This window comes from Dreissena polymorpha, chromosome 1, assembly GCF_020536995.1.
Source record: "Dreissena polymorpha isolate Duluth1 chromosome 1, UMN_Dpol_1.0, whole genome shotgun sequence".
NCBI lineage: Eukaryota > Metazoa > Mollusca > Bivalvia > Myida > Dreissenidae > Dreissena > Dreissena polymorpha.
Genome location: NC_068355.1, coordinates 105058371 through 105073661, shown reverse-complemented (window position 1 = coordinate 105073661; position 15291 = coordinate 105058371). Strand labels below are relative to the sequence as shown.

Below are 15291 nucleotides of genomic sequence, written 5' to 3'. Positions count from 1 at the left end.
CATGGCAAAAACAATATGTCCCCAACTATAGTGGTGGGGAACATAAAAAAACATATACTCGCTAACGTTTTAAAAATACATGTACAGACATAAAAAACTATACACATACGAACGTCCACTCACCGTAGAGTGTTTGCACGCCTCGTATATCATCGCTATGAAGCTGATAATTGGGGTCGTAGCCGCCATAAAATGGGAGCATGAGCGCGCCCTGTACGTTCGAATGGCCTAGTCCCAGCGCATGTCCGAACTCGTGCGCGGCGACGATCTCTAGGTTGGTTCCCGTCTTGGTGTTCTCCGTCCACTCTTCCTGCTCATCAAAGTGCGTGTCGCCGCTGATATCCGAATCACCTGGGAAGAACGCGTGCGCGAGAGTACCGCCTGTGCACAACATAATTTTATGTTACAATGTTCCATGTCCACGTCGAGAACCATGACGCTAACATACACACGATCGACTGTAGATCTCGTGCAAGCTTCATATATCTATTTTGGTCATTACATATAACCTTTTAATATGCCGATTTCTTATTATAAGTATGAATAATTTATTCAGAAATACAGTCAAAGTTTAATTCATTAACACACAACCGCTATAAATAATATATAAAGTAACAACGCATGCATTCAGAGTGAACATGTTGAGGGAAAAGAACAATTGCCGTTCTACTTCTTACTCACCTCTTCCGTCGAAAGGACTGCCGTCTCTGTGGTCGCCCCACACCCAGTTGATGAGGATGTCGGCGTCAGCGGCTGTCGTCTCGCTGAACGTCAGTGGCGTCACGTCGGACCACTTCCGCAACGCGTTGCTTATCGCCCGCCTATGAAAACGAAAGGTATCTATTCCGGTATGTAAGCGGATATTTTTTTCATTTCTTTTAAGTTTTGCAAAGATTCATATTTATCATACAGCAAATTAAACTCCGTGAGTGCGAATAGCTGTTTATACTCAATTCAATTAACAATTAAATTACTAAAACATGTGATTCGATAGACAACGACAACAAATAGAGCATTATTATTATAAAATGTCTTTGAGCATCGATGCTACCTCTTACTAGTATTCGGAGTGGGTTATCACGTGATAATCAGTATGGCGACGTCCATGTCGAGACATGTATTCTTCGCCGTATAATGCCCTGTATAACTTATGTTTAATTTTTAAATGTCGCTCTCTTTCCAGTCATATCAGAAAGTAAGCGATTATCGTTTAATTCGTAATAATATTCGCTTTATATCTCGACTTTTCTCTCTTCCAATTTTATTAGCGGAAGCTGTAATTTTTTGACCCGCTATCAAATGTTGTACCGAGTAAAGTAATATTTAGAGTGTGATACGGATGATGTTTACTTGTTACATTCCTCCGCTGCGTAAGAATGAATGTTGCTTGAAAAGTTTTTGTTCCAATAGTACATAACTTAATCTATAGTCACATGCATGTCGGGTTTAATTGAAGTATAGAAATAAATAAACAATTAATAATAAAACCGCGAATGTTTGGGTGACCCACCTCTGGCTGTCTTGAGGTAGCTGTCTAGAGAAACCCACGAGTTTGTATGTGATCGCGTTCTTGTTCCATTTGTAACCTGGCAGCAAATAAAGAAACGCAAGTAGACGAGCCATGGGCCATTATTCTGCATAATTCTACAATAATAGCCGCTTATTCTACAATAATAGCCGCTTATTCTACAATAATAGCCGCTAATTCTACAATACTAGGCGCTTAATCAGTCTATGACTAAGGTCAATTATAATCTGCTGTGTCTTGTTTAGAGTATCGATTGAGTTACAAGTTATTCAAAATAGTACTTTTACCAAACAGGGTGAATAAAGGTACATGAATTCTGAACTTAAACTAATTAATGTAAACGATGCAAAAGAGGGGATAAAGCAAATGTGTGATGTCTACTTAATTAAGACGGCGGATTTCTGATTACATTTATTCAACAATTGATTCATTTTGTTCAGGTTGGCATTCGATTGTGAAATACATGTATAAGATTTTCCTTGACGTGTATTAGTTTAAAAAATGTTAATTTATTTCCGAAAATGTATTAACATGTTTGTATGTCTGATAATTTGTGCTATTCATTATATTTTATATGTTCTGTAATAAGACAAAAATAAAAATAAGAAAAATAATCCTTTTATTCCTCTGTTACAAGTGGAAATCTATTGCTATCTGACTAGTTTACGCTTTTCAGTAAGCGTGTAATCGAACCATGCGAATTCCACAAAGTTTTATTTTTACAGACTCAAAGAAGTCTTCTGTCAAATGTTTATTTCGAATTATCGTTAATCCGAAGTTTTTTAACGGTCCCGACAACTTCGAAATAACGGTGTTGAAGTGTATAAGATTTTCCTTGACTGTTTTATCACAATATTATTCCTATTAATGTATACACAACGTTGTTCAGAGAAAAAACTCCATGAAACAAAGTTATTGAAGGGAAATTGGTTTGGAATAAAACATAGAATATATTAAAAATACAAGTACTTTGAATATTAAGTCACTTACACATCACTACTCAATGTAACGACGGCCATACAATGATGAGTCACTTAAAGTAAAATGACGATGGAATTTGGCGGTCGCAGTTTGGATATAGAATTAAATGATATACGCAATTGTATAGGCATAGGAATCGCTAATGCTATATGGTAACGATACGGTAGTTTCTTTCTTAGAACCGGTAGGTACCGGGTTCAGCTCCTGTGGTATTTCATCTAGCTCGGTTACGTAAGGTATACAGGTGAAGTGCGCTCACCAGGAGCGTTGAACGCGAGTGGATGGTTCCTTTGTAACTTTTTTTCTCCACCTGACGGCGGGATCCTGTCGACCGGCCTGATGACGTCAGGAAGACCGCAGCGAGGGGCCAGCATCTTTTCGATGGTCTCTTGGTTCATGACCCCTGTGACCTTGAGCCCCGCCATCTCCTGGAACTCTCTGCATGGCAGGCGTGAAATATAATTGAGGTTATGTCTTGTAAAAAACTTTCATATACTCTCACCGGTGTTTAACCATACAACTTGTAAGTAGGAGTGGTTGTAATAAGTTCATATCATATTGCTGACGATGAACGGATTAATTTATTTCACATAATGCGACACTCAAAAGTCGTATTTCACACCTGGAGTTGGACAGGTTGAAAACCGATTTAAACTATATTTCTTTAGCAGTTGTATAATTTTCCAGTTTTATTCAGTAACATTTTCTTCATGAAAGGTTGAATTTGCCTATTATATTATATGTGACGACACAAGGGACCGACCTGATGGCGTTTGATCTCGAGGTCTCATCGTGCTGCCGTCCTTCTTTAGACTCGTCCAGATACCCGAATCTCTCCAGATAGCTCTAGAAACAAACGCTAATCTCAGTGTAAGTTCCATCTTTGAATTTTAAGAATGCAATTAATATACGACAATTTTGTTGAAGACAGGTGTAAATTGATGTACGTGTTTTAAAACGCACCATACAATATTATTATCTAAACGTAATGAAGAATAAAGTGTTACATTTTACGGTACTATTATATATCAGATGAATATCCAAACATTAATCAAACGCATGTATACGTTGCGGTGGCCCTGCAGATCAAGCTTGCATCAAATATGCCTACGTTTGCTGTTTGCACAGACAAACGCACTTATCAATCATGAACTTTGCAAGTTAAGGTGATCATTGCAAGTGGCTTGCATGACATAAGCTGTTGAAAGAGAGGATGCGAGCCAATGACATACTGTTAAATTAAATGTTAAGCAGATGTTCTTCGGAATTGAAATGAGAGCAATATGCCAATGCGATCAATGGTGTATCGATACTTACATCGCTGTCAAATGCGTCCTTCGACCCCGTTGTCCTTCCTTCTGTTAAACTTAATCCAAATATAATACACAACACGATCACGAGATCTACCCTCTCCATAACAAAAGTTGAATTTTTAAAAAGTGTTTAAGTGCGTGCGTGTTTGTATTTATTAATAAAAAACCACTGCATACAGATATGGCTAGGACTAGCTGTAAATGTTATAGATAATTTGATTTTCAGTCTATAAAGTGCCCGAATAAAAGGGGTCGCAAACATTTCGTAGGAGTGAGATATCGTAATGAACGATGAAGAGGTACTTGAGTGTCAAGTAGGAGAAGACAGATGAACCGGTTACATACCTCTGTCACCGGGCTTTTCAAGAGAGCTCAATTTGTTTTTCGAAATGATTGAGTCAGTAATACGTAAGCTTATGCGCACTAAGCTCCAAGAGTTCATTGAAATATGAAGAAATCAGTACTAGGTCAATTGTAAGTTTCGTTGTTTATCGCGTCGGGTGCTCAACGCGCTTTCACATCAATTACCCTGGTTTAATTCTCACCCCTGGAGCAAGCGCGTTCGATTACGGGACAGCGCTAACCTCAGGATTTTACACAGTACTTCTAAATCCTCATCATTATTGAGTATCCGGCCCTTTCAAGCGAACCCGTTCACAATATTTCACTATATATTCAGATAAAAGGAAAAGTAGTTGGGGGACAAGAATTGCACTGTATGTACAGTTTATAGAAAATTTCGAAGGGCCATAACTCTGTGAAAAATCATCCGACCAGAACCCGCTGATAATATGCACATCTCCTCTTGGTAGTGAAGCTTCCCATAAAGTTTCATTCAATTCCGGTCATTAGTTGCTGAGAAATAGCCCAGACAAAAATTGTGCACGGACGGACGGACGGACGCACACAAGCACGGACAGACGAAGCGGCGACTATATGCTCCCCCAACAACAAAAATTGGGGAGCATAAAAATCTACATTTCTGTCATATTTTGGTAACATACTAAAATATAAAGAAAAGCTGTGCAAACGACAGAAATAATACCACATCCGTGAACTTCTTAGTATTGTTTACGTGTCATTATAATTGGAAATGAACAAAATTAGAAAACGTTTGAAACACAACGTGGTGAAATAATTTATACTGTTTCGGTCATTGTCTCTAAAATTGCTGTCAACATATGAAAAACTTACATAGTCTAAAGCGGGTAATCGCACTGCTATTTTCCAAAACTGCCATATTGAATGCAAACAATATCTTTGTAAATTTTTTCATATTAAAATTTAAGTTAGTTTGATCTGTTTGATAAACGACCAATGCCCATAAAAAGACTGTAAATATTTTGACGTCTTAAATACACAACTTAATGGCCGAGAGGTTACATAGGACGTCAGAATATGAAAAAGTAAGACCCGTATTCAAATACCGGTGGGCGTGATATTCGTCTTTCTTTACTTTTTTTTCCATTAAATTTAAACTATAAAGTACCTTCGGCAACTTCAGACAGTGCTTGTCTTATTTTAAAATATACGAAGGTATTTGAAGAGAGAATAAGCGTGAATTTAACTGATATATAAACGAAATTTGAAGTTATGTTATAAACTGTTGATATTTCCTCACCTGTTTAATGTAATTGTTCAACAATAAACTGAGACAAATGTTGATCTGTGATCTGAGGGCTGACCGAGGCATTAAAAACTTTGAGTACGAATTATATATATGAGTCGCGTTCTGAAAAAACTGGGCATAATGCATGTGCGTAAAGTGTTGTCCCAGATTAGCCTGTTCAGTCCGCACAGGCTAATCAGGGACGGCACTTTCCGCTCAAACTAGATTTTCAGTAAAAAGGGACTTCCTTTAAACGAAAAATACCATTAAAGCGGAAAGTGTCGTCCCTGATTAGCCTGTGCGGACTGCACAGACTAATCTTGGACGACACTTCACGCACATGCATTTTACCCAATGTTCAAAGATCAAGACACACATATATATATATATATATATATATATATATGAATGTAGTGTGTCTCATTACTTGGACATTGGTCCCTAGCCATAGTAAATAACCGCGTGGTATAGTGATATCTTTCTGTTGCTATTAATGCTGAATTCACAAGTGTATATTCACAACATAACGTGTAAACCTATCGTAAAAGTACAAGATTTAATGGTTGATCCGGATTTCGAAAGACAGTGTTAACATTTATCAGACTGAAATCGACAATTGTGTACCAGCGTAAAGACAAATAACAAATTGCGAAACGATAAATACGAAAATAATCTTACATAAGCTTGAAAAACAAAATGCCGCTTCAGAAGAAAAGTGAACGCACACACATTTCTGATCATTTCCTGATTTGGTTCAGAAAACCGGATGTCATGGGTGCTGAACTCTCAGCGAACTGAAAAGTATGGATGCTGTTCAATAGTGTTTATAAAGTGTAGTTGTTTTTTTCTTCCTTAATGTGTCCCATACGTTTTTCTTTAGAAATAAAAACAAATTCTGCCAAAAAACGATAAAGAAAATACTTTAAACGTCGAGATATTTCGTAAAGTGAACAATCTCCTGTATAAATATTTTTTTTCAATTTAAAATAGGCCAACATGATACTTAGTCGTGATAAAAGGTGAAAGCACGCTCAAGTACCAATACGATACGCTTTTTAAGTATTATCGGATAAGTATTAAGTTATTAGTCCGGATTTGCATAAGCAGTATAAATTTAAACGATGTAAATATTTATTTACTAAAAAATCCCCCTCATTTAGCTTATAATGGAGTAACACTATTATTTAGTATTGATACATTCTACGATCACCAAATGTAAGTATGTCTGTGTATGTTAATACTTATTTTGAAATTCAGTTATAACAAATATGTTTATCGATGACAAACGATTAAATGCACATACAATGTTGTGCATTTTGAACGTGTTGTTTCTTAAATACATTTCTATATAAGTTTCAATATGGGAACAACGGAAATGTGAATTAATTCGCAGGTCTGCCATCGTAAAAGTGGTTCCCGGATTCAACAAGTTGCTGGGAACCAGTATCGACGACTCGGCAGCACGCCTCAGTCACGTATACTCCGTCTACGTTCTCCTCATATTCGCCGTCGTCGTCAGCACCTCACAGTTCGTCGGCAATCCAATCCATTGCTTGATACCCTTACTGGACATCAAAGATAGTTCGTATCAGAAATACATCGAGAACCTCTGTTGGGTCGCGAATACATATTATGTTTCATTCAACGAAGGTGAATTTCCGGTAGACAAAATTGAGCGCTCTGCGAAACACATTACGTATTATCAATGGGTTCCATTGATACTAGTGATTCAAATGTTCCTGTTTAAACTTCCGAACGTAATTTGGGTGCTGCTACATGCGTACGGGGGACTAAGCCTGTCCGGACTGGTGAAATCGGTAGCTGAAATCAACGAAATCGATCCAAAGGACCGAGAGAACGTGATTTCCAACCTCGGGTCGCAGATCGACCGATGGTTAGAGGTACAGAAGCTCTATAAACGGAACAGCTGCATAAACGCTATTAGTGCAATTTCTAGATACTTTGTGTGCCTGTGTAACAAACGAAATGGGACATTTCTAACTGGGTTATACTTATTTACTAAACTTGTATATGCTGGGAGTGTGATTGGACAGTTTTTTGTACTTAACGCCTTTATGGCTACGAACTATACCATGTATGGCTATGAAGTATTAAACAGCCTGCTATCGAAGAGACCGTGGCGCGATAGTCCGCGCTTCCCGACGGTCACCTTCTGCGACTTCGAAATCCGCCAGCTACAGAACGTGCAGACGTTCACGGTACAGTGCGTGCTCCCCGCCAACCTCTTCAACGAGAAAGTGTTTATCTTCATGTGGTTTTGGTTATCTCTCGTCACACTTGTGTCCGTGTTCAGCCTACTAAAGTGGGTCTACATCTCCACTTATAAGCCGTCCAACCTGCGTTACGTTAAGAAATACCGCACAATCGTCGGCAAATTCCCATTGAGGACAGAGCGGCGGCTGTTCAAGCGGTTTGTGCACCAATACCTCCGGGACGACGGCGTGTTCGTGTTACGCATGCTCGCCAGAAACACTACTGATATTGTGATCGCGCTCCTCATTGATAATCTCTGGCAGAACTACGTGGGCCAGCAGAAGCGCCAGTTGAAGAACGGGTCATGGTCCAAGAATGAAACGAATCAATTGGCATCCGATTAACATGCGTTTTGATGGCGAAATAACGGACACAATCACAGTAGGTTGAAAAATAATGTATCAATACTCCGTCATTAAGCTTAAAATACGATCAAGAATTAACATAAAATGATGGAGACTTTCACAGGTTTGTGTTTTTAAGCCAATAATGGTATTGTAGTTGATGAAATTTATATTAATATTTTCAGTATTTCATATTGACCCCCCCCCCCCCACACACGTGCTTTTATCAGTCTCGTCCGTTAGCAGTTTTGAAAGGTAACACTTAGTGAGCAGCATTTATAATTAAGCAAATAATTATCTTAAAACTAATACCGGTAACTTCATAAAGTGTTGCAAAACAACATCAAAACAGAATGAAGAATTAAAACAAATCGTCTATAATGGACTGCCTATAAAATAATATGAAAAGTTAAGTTCAAAACAAAGTAAGATCAGTTTGTATCTTTAATCAGGCTAGATTTAAATTTAGACCATACAGAAATCACACCCCATGATGACAGCAAAATGATAATATGTACCATATTAACAACCATCAGAAGGCTAACAATCACCTTTACAATTGGCTTGGTTATCAAGTTACAACACACACACACACACACACGCACGCACGCACGCACGCACGCACACACGCACGCACACACACACACAAGATAAAACAGGCTCAAAAATAAAGTTCAAATGTCTGCTTCTGATTTCTGTCTATATAACTCATTTTAATAAAACAATGGACAAAGTTCCCACATCTTATAATATTAAATAAACAACATAATACATTTTTGCTGTGTTAATTAAGTATAAATAACATAAAATATAAGTAAATCATGATCCAGATGTATTAATCAATAATTTAACAACAAACATGTATTTTAAGGACACTTACTGAACCAAATTAAAAATTAGTGAAGCTTTGATATAAATTTGCTCTTGTATTCTTACATACAAACTAACAATTTATTATTTGAAGTCAGAATAATACATCTTTGATTATAATCCTCATTTGTTTTTACCATTAAAATGGATATTGTTTTTATATATTTTCCTAAAATATTCATAATTGTAGGCATATACAACTGCTACTGTTTCATTTTTGGGAGTGAATTCAGTGTATCAATAAACGAAGTTTTGTTCCAGTCAATTTTCATCATGAAGTTACAAATATAAACAGGTGTCTATTACCCTTATTTCTGTGCAAAATTAATGATTTTAAAACAACGAATACATGTACGAAGCAGCTGTGTTTATTATAATATACATGTTTTATTCCAACTTCAAATAATACATGTGGTATGTTAAATACTATGTTATTTATAATATATACACTGTCCCTTGTCATAAACAAAAATTCCAATTCATATCTGGCTTATAAGAAACAGTTAACATTTACTTATTATATAAAAATACCCCTTAAAACGTACGTTTTCAAAACTAATTACAATGCACCAATGGCAATAAGTGCAAACAATACAGGCTATAATACTGGAACAAATAAGATGTCCTGAGACATCTCGGGCTATTCTTCCGCTTTGATTTTAGAATTAACCATTTCTGTCTATCACCTAAGTAAATGCCCCTCAACACAAAGCCAAGTTGTCATATTGCGTAACTGATGAATTGTGAATGCGTTACATTGACCTTGGATCTCAAAATTCATAGGGATCTTTCTTCCATCAAGATTCACAATCATCCTAACATAGATGATTATATTGCAAAGAATTCTCTTTCCAGAAGAAAGCAAACAGACATCATAAGAATTCAAATTATCATAACCCAGTACTAAAAAGGCTGAGAGAGGTGGTGGGTATTTAGAACAAAATATTGGTCATTTACAATTAAAGGAAACTAAAACTTTCTACTGATCTCTCACTTAACTATTTGATGATACTCACAAAAAGTAATTTACATTTGTTGTAATTATTTCGTTGTAAGCATGTAGTTGTAGGTTTTTGTTAAGTAGTTTTCATAATAAGATCACTTATTCTTAACAGTTAAATATCAGGAAGTGTTGATACAAATCACAATATTGCAAACAAAGATCGGTCCCTGTTTGCCATTAAATTAAAATAGTGCAATAAACTATACAGAATGTCTCAGTTCCAGTAAAGTGTCAATGATGAAGGCAGTGACCCACTGCTGCCACCCTGTGCAGGGTAAGTACAGCATCTCACTTTGCAATTACTTCCCCTTCACATGGCCATTTGATTCCTCGTCAGAAAGGATCCGTTGCAATGCATTCCTGAAACAGAAGACATTGCACTGATGTGAACAATAATTTATACAAATATTAAAATAAATGCATTTCTACAATATTTTTAGGAATGATGACCATCATGGCCTGACTTTTACCTCACACCAAACAATCACCAAAAAGGGTAAAAAAAGGAAGCAAGGTTTGCACTTTTATCAAAAGATCCAATTAGTTTTTGATTACAAACTTATACAATATGCATTTTAGATACTCTTAGATTGACCCCACTTTCTCCATATATATTAGCAAACAAGATCTCAGTATAAGACATACAATTACAAATTTCATTTCATAAAACATTAATTATTGAGTAGTTGAGTGTCAAACAACTTCTTTTTTAACCAACAGCAACTTTGACCCGAATCCCAATTATCCCATTTGAAATCCAAAATTGAGGTCTAAATAAACTGTAACTAGAGCTTTGTCACAGACGTGACGAATACCCCCACATGTCGCATTGACACATAATATTTTGCATGTTGTCTTCACAAAAAACAGCGGACACCATGCTCAATTTTTAAAACGCACTTAGTGACCCCTTGACCTAGTTTTTGACCCAGAAAGGCCCATGTTCTAACTTGGCCTTAAGATCATCTCCATAAAACTTCTGACCAAGTTTGGTGAAGATCGGATGTAAACTACTTCAATTAGAGAGTGGACACCATGCTGAATGTTAAAAAACGCACTAAGTGACCCCGTGACCTAGTTTTAGGCTCGGAATGGCCAATGTTCAAACTTGTCCTAGAGATCATTTAGATAAAACTTGTGACCAATTTTGGTGAAGATTGGATAAAAACTACTTGAATTAGAGAGCGGACATCATGGTGAGGTTTAAAACACACTAAGTGACCCCGTGACGTAGTTTTTGACCCGGCATGGCCCATGTTCGAACTTGACCTATAAATCATCTAGTTACAACTTCTGACCAATTGTGGTGAAGATCGGATTTAAACTACTTGAAATAGAGAGTGGACACCATGCTCAATGTGTAAAACGTACTAAGTGACCCTGTGACATAGTTTTTGATCTGGCATGGCCCATGTTCAAACTTGGCCTTCAAATCATCTAGATAAACTTCTGACCAAGTTTGGTGAAGATTGGATGAAAACTACTTGAACAAGGGCTGTTTGTAAAACATGCATGCCCCCCATATGGGCTGTCCGTTGTAGTGGCAGCCATTGTGTGAATACGTTTTTTGTCACTGTGACCTTGACCTTTGACCTAGTTACCTGAAAATCAATAGGGGTCATCTGCGAGTCACGATCAATGTACCTATGAAGTGTCATGATCCTAGGCAAAAGCGTTCTTGAGTTATCATCCGAAAATCATTTTACTATTTCGGGTCACCGTGACCTTGACCTTTGACCTTGTGACCTCAAAATCAATAGGGGTCATCTGCGAGTCATGATCAATCTACCTATGAAGTTTCATGATCCTAGGCGTATGCGTTCTTGAGTTATCATCCAAAAACAATTTTACTATTTCAGGTCACCGTGACCTTGACCTTTGACCTAATGACCTCAAAATCAATAGGGGTCATCTGCGAGTCATGATCAATCTACCCATGAAGTTTCATGATCCTAGGCGTATGCGTTCTTGAGTTATCATCCGGAAACCATTTTACTATTTTGGGTCACCGTGACCTTGACCTTTGACCTAGTGACCTCAAAATCAATACGGGTCATCTGCGAGTCACGATCAATCTACCCATGAAGTTTCATGATCCTAGGCGTTCTTGAGTTATCATCCGGAAACCATTTTACTATTTCGGGTCACCGTGACCTTGACCTTTGACCTAGTGACCTCAAATCAAAAGGGGTCATCTGCTAGTCATGATCAATGTACCTATGAAGTTCCATGATCCTAGGCCCATGCGTTCTTGAGTTATCATCTGACAACCACCTGGTGGACGGACCGACAGACCGACCGACCGACATGAGCAAAGCAATATACCCCCTCTTCTTCGAAGGGGGGCATAATAAGAGAGAGGACATGTTAAAAAATGCACTAAGTGACCCCGTGACCTAGTTTTTGACCCGGCAAGGCCCATGTTTGAACTTGGCCTTAAGATCATCTAGATACAACTTCTGACCAAGTTTGGTGAAGATCTGATGAAAACTACTTGAATTAAAGAGCGGACAACATGCTGAATTTTTAAAACGCACTAAGTGACCCCGTTTCCTTGTTTTTGACCCGGCAAGGACCATGTTCGAACTCGGCCTAGACATCATGTAGATACAACTTCTGACCAAGTTTGGTGAAGATCGGATGAAAACTACTTGAATTAGAGAGCGGACAACATGCTGAATGTTTAAAACGCACTCAGTGACCCCGTGACCTAGTTTTTGACCCGGCAAGGCCCATGTTCGAACTTGGCCTAGACATCATCTAGATACAACTTCTGACCAAGTTTGGTGAAGATCGGATGAAAACTACTTGAATTAGAGAGCGGACAACATGCTGAATGTTTAAAACGCACTAAGTGACCCCGTGACCTAGTTTTTGATCTGGCAAGGCCCATGTTCGAACTTGGCCTAGACATCATGTAGATACAACTTCTGACCAAGTTAAGTGAAGATCGGATGAAAACTACTTAAATTAGATAGCGGACACTTAATACGGACCGACAGACAGACCGACCGACCGACAGACAAGTTCACTCCTATATAACCCCCTAAACTTCATTTGTGGGGGTATAATTACATGAGATATTTCATAAAAATCCCATTTTTTTCTCAAGCTACCATTCTGAAACAATTTCTCTTTCTAAAAGTCATTCTGACCCGTCCCACCCATTACTCAATACCAAGCAAATCATCAAAATAAGGTATGTAAACATAAATTTTCATTAAAATATCTTAATTAAGTGAAAAAAAACATGTCTCCATACATCATGGATTCCTTCATATTCAATATCCATATTGACAATGGCTAAGACAGGAATTTTCGTCCAGACAGCAGGACAAATACAGAGAGACAAATAATGCAACAGCTGTATGCTGGCTTTGACGGAGGCAGAGAGACAGATAGTGTGACAGCTGTATGCTGGTTTTGAAAGAGGCAGAGAGATACATAGTATGACAGCTGTATGCTGGCTTTGACGGAAGTAGAAATACAGATAGTGTGACAGCTGTATGCTGGTTTTGACAGAGGCAGAGAGACAGAAAGTGTGACTCCTGTATGCTGGCTTTGACGGAGGCAGAGAGACAGATAGTGTGACTGCTGTATGCTGGCTTTGACGGAGGTAGAGAGACAGATAGTGTGACTGCTGTATGCTGGTTTTGACGGAGGTAGAGATACAGATAGTGTGACAGCTGTATGCTGGTTTCGACAGAGGCAGAGAGACAGATAGTGTGGTTGCTGTTTGCTGGCTTTGACGGAGGCAGGGAGACAGATAGTGTGACTGCTGTATGCTGGTTTTGACAGAGGCAGAGAGACAGATAGTGTGACTGCTGTATGCTGGCTTTGGAGGAGGTAGAGAGACAGATAGTGTGACTGCTGTATGCTGGTTTTGACGGAGGTAGAGATACAGATAGTGTGACAGCTGTATGCTGGTTTCGACAGAGGCAGAGAGACAGATAGTGTGGTTGCTGTTTGCTGGCTTTGACGGAGGCAGGGAGACAGATAGTGTGACTGCTGTATGCTGGTTCTGACAGAGGCAGAGAGACAGACAGTGTGACTGCTGTATGCTGGCTTTGACGGAGACAGAGAGACAGATAGTGTGACTGCTGTATGCTGGTTTTGACAAAGGCAGGGAGACAGATATTGTTGCTGCTGTATGCTGGCTTTGATGGAAACAGAGAGACAGATAGTGTGACTGCTGTATGCTGGTTTTGACCAAGACAGAGAGACAGATAGTGTGACTGCTGTATGCTTGTTTTGACGGAGGCAGAGACAGATAGTGTGACTGCTGTATGCTGGCTTTGATGGAAACAGAGAGACAGATAGTGTGACTGCTGTATGCTGGTTTTGACCAAGACAGAGAGACAGATAGTGTGACTGCTGTATGCTTGTTTTGACGGAGGCAGAGACAGATAGTGTGACTGCTGTATGCTGGTTTTGATGGAGACAGAGAGACAGATAGTGTGGCTGCTGTATGCTGGCTTTGACGGAGACATAGAGAAAGATAGTGTGACTGCTGTATGCTGGTTTTGACCAAGACAGAGAGACAGATAGTGTGACTTCTGTATGCTGGTTTTGACGGAGGCAGAGAGACAGATAGTGGGACTGATGTATGCTGGCTTTAACGGAGGCAGAGAGACAGTAAGTGTGACTGCTGTATGCTGGCTTTGACGGAGGTAGAGATACAGATAGTGTGACTGCTGTATGCTGGCTTTGACGGAGACAGAGAGACAGATAGTGTGACTGCTGTATGTTGGCTAAGACCAAGACAGAGAGACAGTGTGACTGCTGTATGCTGGTTTTGACGGAGGCAGAGAGACAGATAGTGTGACTGCTGTATGCTGGCTTTGACAGAGGCAGAGAGACAGAAAGAGTGACTGCTGTATGCTGGTTTTGACAGAGGCAGAGAGACACATAGTGTGACTGCTGTATTCTGGCTTTGACCGAGGCAGAGAGACAGAAAGTGTGACAGCTGTATGCTGGTTTTGACAGAGGCAGAGAGACAGATAGTGAGACTGCTGTATGCTGGCTTTAACGGAGGCAGAGAGACAGAAAGTGTGACAGCTGTATGCTGGCTTTGACGGAGGTAGAGATACAGATAGTGTGACTGCTGTATGCTGGCTTTGACTGAGACAGAGACACAGATAGTGTTACTGCTGTATGCCGGTTTTGACCGAGGCAGAGAGACAGATAGTGTGATTGCTGTATGCTGGCTTTGAAAGAGGTAGAGATACAGATAGTGGGACTGCTGTGTGCTGGCTTTGACCGAGGCAGAGAGACAGAAAGTGTGACTGCTGTATAATGGCTTTGATGGAGGCAGAGAGACAGATAGTGTGACTGCTGTATGCTGGCTTTGACTGAGGCAGAGAGACAGA

At 39.1% G+C, this 15291-nt stretch overlaps 3 protein-coding genes across 6 annotated transcripts in view; 1 reads left to right on the top strand and 2 right to left on the bottom strand.

Annotated features, from left to right (window-relative positions):
- LOC127865191 (matrilysin-like) overlaps window positions 1–4088 on the bottom strand; it is a 9562-nt gene extending 5474 nt beyond the window's left edge. The window contains exons 1-6 of the mRNA XM_052405168.1: window positions 3827–4088; window positions 3273–3355; window positions 2769–2947; window positions 1511–1586; window positions 682–821; window positions 124–381 (exon numbers count right to left, since the gene is read on the bottom strand). Of these exons, the coding sequence (XP_052261128.1) occupies window positions 124–381; window positions 682–821; window positions 1511–1586; window positions 2769–2947; window positions 3273–3355; window positions 3827–3925 (835 nt within the window). The 5' untranslated portion in view covers window positions 3926–4088. The remainder of the gene's footprint in view (window positions 1–123; window positions 382–681; window positions 822–1510; window positions 1587–2768; window positions 2948–3272; window positions 3356–3826) is intronic.
- Window positions 4089–7524: 3436 nt separating this feature from the next.
- Window positions 7525–8049, top strand: LOC127842735 (innexin unc-9-like). Its single transcript, XM_052372463.1, has one exon. The coding sequence runs from the start codon at window positions 7525–7527 to the stop codon at window positions 8047–8049; it is 525 nt and encodes a 174-aa protein (XP_052228423.1).
- A 431-nt stretch (window positions 8050–8480) lies between these two features.
- Window positions 8481–15291, bottom strand: part of LOC127865193 (transducin beta-like protein 2) — a 78693-nt gene continuing 71882 nt past the window's right edge. For all 4 annotated transcript variants that reach the window (XM_052405173.1, XM_052405172.1, XM_052405171.1 and 1 more), the window contains one exon: window positions 8481–10282. In XM_052405173.1, the coding sequence (XP_052261133.1) occupies window positions 10222–10282 (61 nt within the window). In that variant the 3' untranslated portion in view covers window positions 8481–10221. The remainder of the gene's footprint in view (window positions 10283–15291) is intronic.